This window comes from Gavia stellata, chromosome 7, assembly GCF_030936135.1.
Source record: "Gavia stellata isolate bGavSte3 chromosome 7, bGavSte3.hap2, whole genome shotgun sequence".
NCBI lineage: Eukaryota > Metazoa > Chordata > Aves > Gaviiformes > Gaviidae > Gavia > Gavia stellata.
The window spans coordinates 38,812,686-38,820,887 of record NC_082600.1 but is presented as its reverse complement, the minus strand read 5'-3'; the positions used below and the strand labels follow the sequence as shown (position 1 = coordinate 38,820,887).

The window sequence follows — 8,202 nt, the reverse complement described above, 5'->3', positions numbered from 1 at the left end:
AGTACTCAATTTGCCTTGCAGGATGAAAGTAGATACAGTGGGTACATGATAACAAGAATATGGGACTGGATGTATAATTCTTGATCCTATTGTTGCTCAAGTGACAGTGTGAAAGCAAAGGGAGCAATCTAGGGTATATTCTGTTAGAAAAGTAGAATCAGTGTTCTTACAGGAGGAAAAAAATTATCATCATTTTCACAAAATGACAGGCTTCAAACAGTATTAACAAATGCTAACTGTATGAAGACAGCTCTGTAAGTCTCTTTGACCTTAAAGTTCATGTTCTGAACAAGCACAGCTGACACCCAGTCAGTGGGAGGAGATTGCACAAGTACCTGAAGAAGGGGTTGTCCCAGCAGCCACATTAGCTCCGAGGTGCAAGGCTTGGGAGCTGATTTTGGAAGTTCAGGTAAATGAGAAGGAAAATAAAAGGAAAGAGGACTTAGGATGGTGAGGGCAGGATAGAAGAGGAGTACAAGTCAGATGAAGAGTCCCTGAAGGAGAGAAATGTTTTGTACTTGGGAGCTTCGCTCAGGACCCTTTTTCCTCTCCTCCGAACACAGCATCCCTGCCTTGGTTGTTCCTTTTTTTGCCTCACTTCCAGCTATCCCTGGATGACCATGGCACTTATTCCATGGCACTTCTTAAAAGCACAAGTTTTACCCAATCTCTGGACATGAGGCCCCCCCCCCCCCCTCCCCCAAGTCTCCCATGAAGCACTGAACTCCACCAAATTAATGTCTGCATTTCAGAGGTGCTGAGTTTTTACTGGTAATGTGTCCTGGACTGGGGAAGTGGAAATTATGAAAAAGAGTGTAACTTTTTGAATTCTTTAACGTAAGAGCCCAACACGCAGTTCAAATTTAAATGCTAAATCCCAGAGCTACAAAGTTTTTATGTATCTGCAGAATATAAGCACTGAAACTTGGCTTGAGACTTCCCAAAACAAAAGTCAAGGGCCACTTCAACACAGCCTTGTTCATTGTTGTACAGTGACCAAGCTCACCTGCTGGGCCTCATTACAGAAGCTTATGGATGTTCTTGGCAAGAAAACAGGTATCTCCCCAGGGAAGCTCGTGACCTGTAGCTAATACGCTAAGCACAAAGAGAAAGAGGAGCAAACAGTAACCAGAAATACCCCAATGCCATTGGCCTCCTTCCTCTTTTCATGTAGCAGGCTGAAGAAGTGGGATGTACGTCCAACCGTTGCCACGGTGGCTCTGCCCACTGCCCTACAAAAAAACCCCTCTCCCTGCATTGGGTCAGAAAGATGTTGTTGGAGGCCCACTTGGTCCAGCAAGGTTGGAATAATACCCAAAGAAATCAGCAGCAGTCTTGTACAGAGAAGAGAACTCTAGGAGACTAAATAAGGAAAACCAGAGTACTGCTGTGGTTACAGGTATCTCTCGCATCAGCAGCACTGGCTTCTGTAGCTCCTGTTGCTGCTGTGCCTCGCTCTCCCATTGCGAGCTTGTCTCTTCCCCTTCATGGTGCTGGCACAATTCTTTGCAAGGGCAAAGGTCAAGTGGATCCGGGAACTATCCCAAATTTAGAAACAATCTTTTCCTTTTCCCTTCTCACTACTGCCCGTAAGTTCACAAAACTCTGGCCAAGAATACTCGCTTTTGTTAAGGAATCCATGAAAAGCTAAGAATTGGTATGGGGTGAGGAGTGAAAAATTAAGGTATTTCCCAGAAATCCAGGCAAGAATTTTGAGAAGTTAGAAATGAAGTTAGAAATAAAAATGTGAGGGACAATTAGGAGAGAGGCTCTAATACACTAGAAACCTCGCAGTTGTTCTTGATTTATTACATTTTATTGCATTGATGTACATTAAATCACCTAATTCATCCTCTGCCCTGCACAAGAAGAGATAGGTAAATGAATAGCATTGCTGATATTGGCAGTTAATAACATTTTTCTATTTATACTACCACCAACCTCTGTGAGAGGGATCACTAGGTTTATTTTACACAGCTAAGAAGAATAACATTATGACTATGGGGATAGCTGCTTTGAAACTCAACTCCAAGGAACAAAAGAGGCAGCATCCAGAAGCTTCAGCGTCACAGAAACCCACCACATGTCATAGGGCTTGGATCTCCGTGGTGCTGAGCATCTCCTGGAAAATGCTGAAAATCCTCACTCACTGAACGGCAGTTGAGAGCTCTCACCACGTTTGGGAAGGTGTGAAAAGTGGCTTGCAATAATGGGCTCTTAAAGTACAAGGGTGGGGAAGCAATACAATAGGACCCCCTGCCTTAAAATACAAAACGCAGGACTCCTCTCAAGGAATGTGTATGCTTCCCTCCTTCCTTTGTTTCCCTAGATCTTGCCAATTCCCATATTCTCTCAGATTCCTCAGGTTGGAAGTGTCTTGATAAATAAGAAAAACTAGAAGGTAGAAAAACTTTCAGACACATTTGTTGTCTCTAAACTATCATGTCATCAGGCTGTAGCTGTTGGTTCATAATTTCTGTTACTGGGTGTTCATCAAATGGTTGTAAGAAATAAAAATTGGCCTTTTTTCTTCAAACCCTGATGTTTTACATATTTCCCCAATGTAAACACCTCCACTCTGCTTCGCAAAAAACAGACATCATCATCTGTACCTCTCTGCAGTGCAGAATGGTGGGGGAAGTCTCTTTCAAGTCCATTACCCTCTCTCCAGAGTGATAGGACTATTTTGCATTCCCCAACACTTCATCGTGAAGTGCATCCAGGAGGATTTCCAAAGTGCCGGGTAGTCCTGGATTCTTCAGATCTGGCTCCCCTGAGCTGGGATGCCGTGAGTGGCCTGGTTTCCCAAATGGTCTCAAAATGGAGACATCTTGCATTGCTTTTGAAAATCATGGATATTACTGTACTTACATATTTAAATAATCTTTCTACCGCAAGTGATGCATGGCAGGGTAAATACAAATCTCTGAAAAGAGCAGAACAACTCTGATAATTAGATTTGGTTTTATGATGTCTGAAAGTGTATACAAGGAGCATCATATGACACATGAAGACAAGAGTACCATACAGAGCATTGGTCCATTATGGTCTGCACAGTTATGTATGCCAAGAAGTGAAAGAATATATCCAGTTTCACCACCAAGGTTTGTAAGAAGTGGAAAACAAATTCCTCTCTTTTGGAAGAGGAGGTCACGGGTGTAATTTGGGGCTAAATCCTGCCTGATGTTAAGCATTTCTGCTCAATTTATCCTGATGCTTTGCAGCATCCTTCCAGTCCATTCTCAGCATCCCTCTCTCCCACATTCACAGGCCACAAACTCTGTTTCCTCTGAATCTGGATGAATGGGGACATGAGCTCACTCTGCCCTGGATGGTGGTGTGGAGCAGCGTTTCTTTGGGCTTCCTCTCACTTTTGTGGGAGATACCATCCTGCTTCTCAGTGAGACTGCCAGGGGAAACTAATAATGCTATTGTCATTTTTTCCCCTCTACTTGTTTAACCACGGAATCCCACGTCAAGCGTTTGTGTACACCGGTCGGGAACAAGAGAAAAATAGGTATTTTTTGGCATCCTGGTGCGGGCACACCTGCGTGACCCCACGAGGAAGCTGTATTTCGAGTGGGGTGGCGGCAGGACCGCGGGGCTGTGACTGAGCGCCCTCGCTTCGGGGCCAGGAGGACGGCCAGCAGCTGTGTCACACGAAAACATCCTGCCGGTGACAAAATGCTGCCCCGACCCGCGCTGCTCAGCCACCCGCCGCACCGCTCAGCCGTCACGCCCGTGAGGGCGGACCTGCGGGCGGACCTGCCAGCGGCCCGCTCCCGGTACGGGCTTCCGCGCACCCGCGCCCTGTCCCGCGGCGGAGCCGTTGAGAGAAAAATGCCCCGAAAGCGGCACTGAGCTTCCCCACATCGCCCCGGCCCGCCCCGGCCGCCCGCCCTCGTTCTCAGCCTCAGCCTCAGCCTCAGCCTCAGCCGCCGCCGCGGGGGAGGTGTCGGGAGGTGCTGGGGGCGGGGCGGATCAGCCGCAGCTCGCCTATCGCGGCGGCCGGGTACCGTGACGGACGTGCTGGACGCGCAATGAGCGAGGCGCTGTCGCTGCGAAAAGCAGGCTCGGCCGCGGATCCCCGACCAATGAGAGGCGCGGGGGCGGGCCGTGGGCGGGGCGTCCCGCCCCGCCCCCGCGGTGCTGCGCGCGGCCGAGGCGGAGAGGTGGGAGCGGGCGCCGCCGCCGCCTGCTCGGGCTGAGCGGCCGCGGGGCCGGGCGCAGCGGGCAGAGCGTGCAGCCCACCGGGACGAGGACGGCCAGCAGCCGCCGCCATGGATCACTACGACCCGCAGCAGACCAACGACTACATGCAGCCGGAGGAGGACTGGGACCGGGACCTGCTCCTCGACCCGGCCTGGGAGAAGCAGCAGAGGAAGGTGGGCGCACCCCCCCCCCCCCCCTCCCCTCACGCACTCACCGCGGGGCCGCCGGGACCGGGACCGGGACCCGGCCCCGCCACCCCCACCGGCCGCGGCGGGGCTGGTGCGCGCCTGGCCGGGGGCTGGCGCTGCGCGGCGCGGCGCGGCGTGGCGAGGCGAGCCGGCGGGGGCTGCGGCGGCGGGGGCGGGTGGAGCGGGCAGGTGATGGCGGGGCGGGGAGGGGAGGGAGGTGCCGCGTCCGGTTCCCCCTGCAGCAACAGATGTCCGCCCTGTCGCCGGCACCCGGCCCGCTACGGCGGGCCCGGCCCGCAGGTGTGCCCGGGCGGAGCGGGGACCCCGGGGGGCGGCGGCAGGGCCCCCCCGCCGGCCGCCCCGCTGCCCGCGCCCCGGTCCCGCCGACCCGGCGGCGGGATGGTGACTGGCTTCTCGTTTGAATGGTGTGGTTTAGGGCAGGGCTTGCGCGGAGCTCATGTCCAAAAATGGTAACATTCAGCCCTTTTTTTTAAACCGAAAGGGTGGCGGCGGGGAGGGGAGCTCAGGAGGAGCTCCAGCCTCGCTGCTCTCTAGTTATATATATATTTTTTTTCCCCCCCTCCTCCTTTAAACCAAAAGCATCCTGTATTAGATCACTCAGGAATCCTAATCCCTGGAACATTTCCGTTTTAGTCACTTCATCAGGCAACAATAAAGCAGAATTTGAAACAACACTCATGTTAACATGGCAGGGGCACCTCAGGGTGCAGCAGGCTTCCGCCGCTCTTCCCAGCCGGTCACTTGCTCGCTCTGGGCTCGCATTTGGGATAGCGCCTTGCTCTGTCTGAGCTGTGGGCAGGCAGAAGAATCCCCAAACCTTATGTACTAGAGAGGAGGATAGTGCTTATTTATGCATAGATGATATATTAATATATATAATGTAGCCTGAGGTGCGGGGCTTCCTGTAAGGAGCTGGGAGCAACTGGGAAGGAGAGCACACCAGTGAGAAGACTCGTCTTCCTCTTTAGACTCTCTCCTTCTCCCCTCCTCCGCTTCTAGATGAAGGGTTTTCAGGTTCTCCTGTTCATAGCTATCTGAAATGGTGCCACTGAGAAGTCTTTCCCCTGGAGTCTGATGAGTTAATTGAAGGTATAGCTATAGAGCTGCTGTCAGCGGTTTCCTCGCTTGGAGAGACTTGGGTGGTGAGGGTAGACAGCGTGAGAATTAAAGCACACAAACAAGGGTATTTAATGGAGAAAGTTGATGGTGTGTGAGCTTACATTTCGACAAAGGAGAAAGAAAGGAATGTAATCTTGGTCTGGGGTGTGAGCGCTGGATGGCTTATCTGAAGACCAGGCTCTACTCCTTTGAGGAGGGAAGTTTCTTCCTTTTCAAAAGATCTGCCTGGCTGTGATCCGTATCTCCAGTAGCATGCCAATACCTGGCTAGTACATCTAGGAACAGTCAGTGGGGCCCAGAGCGAGATGGGCATTACTGCTCACAGGCTGTGAGGGGAAATGATTGTCATAGTGTGGGGTCTTTTGCCTTTCTTGGTGCAGGGTGAGGGGAAGTATTTTATGTAGTGGGACACTGACTTGGTTGTCAGAAGCTGGGGTTGAACCTTTGGCTTAAAAGCTGTGGTACATGCCTGAAAGGCCATGCTCTTTTAATATTACCTCCCTCCAAGAGTTTTTAAGTCCTCTTGGTCCTATCACAAGAGGGGGACAGAGAGCTACTCTGTTAATTTGGGTTACTTGTGCAGAGGAGGGGAGAAGCCAAGAAGGAGTTTTGAGGAATTAAGACATCTGCTTCAAAGTAATCCAGGCCAATTTCTTTGGACGGGCAACTGCTACCAGTTGAATTTGATGTGCTGGGTGTTACTCTCCAGCTTGCTGAACAGGAGGGCTGTATACAGTTAGGTGTCCTCTGGCGGTGAAGTCACTTGGTTGTTTCCCTGCCCGCCGACGGACAGCTGAAGCTGCTCCCTTCTGCAGTGGGTGCAAGCTCATAGTTTTATCGTGACCCTCCCCTCCGGTGTCTGTGGGTAGGAAGATCAGGTCTGGGGAGTGATCGCTCTTCCCCGTTGCAACCCGTCAGACTAACCTCCCCTCGGAGGGATCGATGACTGGACCCCAGCTTGAGCAGGCTGTGCAGATATTGAGGGACAGTCTTGTTCTCCTCCTTGGGGTCTGAATGTAACTGAAAGCCCTGTTGGGGTCTTGAGGCTTGCTTGCTTCCTTCAGACGTGCGGAGATAACGGTATCCACCAAGTACAAGCCTGGGATGTATGGTGTAGTAAAACTGTCACCCCTTCTTACCTGTGAAATGAAATCATTGCAGTAATTAAAGTTAAATGTTCATTACTGTACATGTTAGTAGCTTACTGAGGTGAACAGGAGAGATTCATGCCTCCTAAATATTCCTGTAGGCTCTCTTCAGGCTCAGTGTTTCTGGGTTGATTCGTGTGTTTTAGGCTTTCCTTCACCTAAGGAATAGCTAGAGAATTTCCGACAGTGGAAATCTGTCCCATTTAAGTACTAAATCAGACAGTACTAAATCTGATTTAACTACTACTGAATTGTTGTTGTTATTATTTATAGTGTTGAGGCCAGCCAGTGAGGCAGACTTGAAACTTTCATGCTCGGGCTCTCTCTGGGAAGGGGAGACAGCATGTCTAAAGTGGTGGCACGGCCAGTAATTCGGTGAGTGAACGTCTGTGCGAGAAGTGTCTGTGTCTTGCCGGCCGTTTCCACCCCAGCCCCTTGTGTCCCAGCTCAGTAAGGCCCTGCGGGCTGGGGATGGCTGTGCCACAGTGCTGTCCTGCGTGGCTTTGCGCAGCTGGGACTAATTGAGACTTGGGAAGCAAACAGTCTCGAGATGTTGCTCACAGATGAATTGAATGCAGTTCCCCTTCTCCCGGCTGCACGGGCTCAGCAGAGCTCATGGCAGGCATCAGAAACAGGAAGATTGCTGATTTTTAGTAATGGCCTCAACAGGCATGCTGTAAGGACGACAAGTTTGCAGAGTTTTCAGGAGCTGTTTTGCGGGTTTCCTACCTGTGCTGAGAGACAGATACAACAGCCTCCACTGTCCGGGGTGGTGCTTGAGATACGATCTCATGAGCTGCTTTGGGATGGGTAAATAGTTGAGCTGCAGAGTGAATTTCATATTTGGAGGGTGAAGTTTGGCCTCTTAAACAGAGAAGAGACACTGGTCTTGCACCTCTTCCTGCCTGTCCCTTCCTGGGAAGTTACTGCCTTACAATGTAGGGATAAAGTGACAGTTCCTGGGAGTAAAGCAACTTTCCATGTGAAGTTTATTTTTCATGTCTATCAGGAGAGACTCAAGAGGTTTTAAAGAGCTCGTCGCAACATTGCTATTCATAAGCTGCAAAAAATACAATGTGCAGAACAAATTCAGCTACTTCTCACTTGATATAAGCCTCTGCACAGCCTTTTGTGCAGGAGCAGGGGGTCTCTTCTGGGGATTAAAATACTTTCTCCTTTGCACTGTTGAACTCATCTCAGTAGTTTCTTCTAATAGCCTTTTCTTTCTTCTCCCTTCTCTCTTCTTTCCTGTCTGGAGTCAGGCCTCAAAGTAGCACTAGCCAAGGCACAAGAAGATTGATACTGCTGTTTCCCAGTGTTACAAAGCAAAACTTGCTGAAAGCCATCGCCACGGTCTCACCTAGCTGTCGAGGTAGACAAGCTTGCCGTGTAAAAAGTTCGTATGTGGGTGTTTACTGGCCAAGAGATTGTCACTTGTGCCCACAAGGACATTTCTCCCTCTTGATGACAAATGGCCAGCTGTAGTGTTCAAACGTTCCCCGAGTCACCTGGGG

At 50.7% G+C, this 8,202-nt stretch overlaps 1 protein-coding gene across 12 annotated transcripts in view; it reads left to right on the top strand.

Annotated features, from left to right (window-relative positions):
- The first annotated feature begins 4,234 nt into the window (after positions 1–4,234).
- Positions 4,235–8,202, top strand: part of ACTN1 (actinin alpha 1) — a 93,470-nt gene continuing 89,502 nt past the window's right edge. For all 12 annotated transcript variants that reach the window (XM_059819630.1, XM_059819629.1, XM_059819636.1 and 9 more), the window contains exon 1: positions 4,235–4,385. In XM_059819630.1, the coding sequence (XP_059675613.1) occupies positions 4,281–4,385 (105 nt within the window). In that variant the 5' untranslated portion in view covers positions 4,235–4,280. The remainder of the gene's footprint in view (positions 4,386–8,202) is intronic.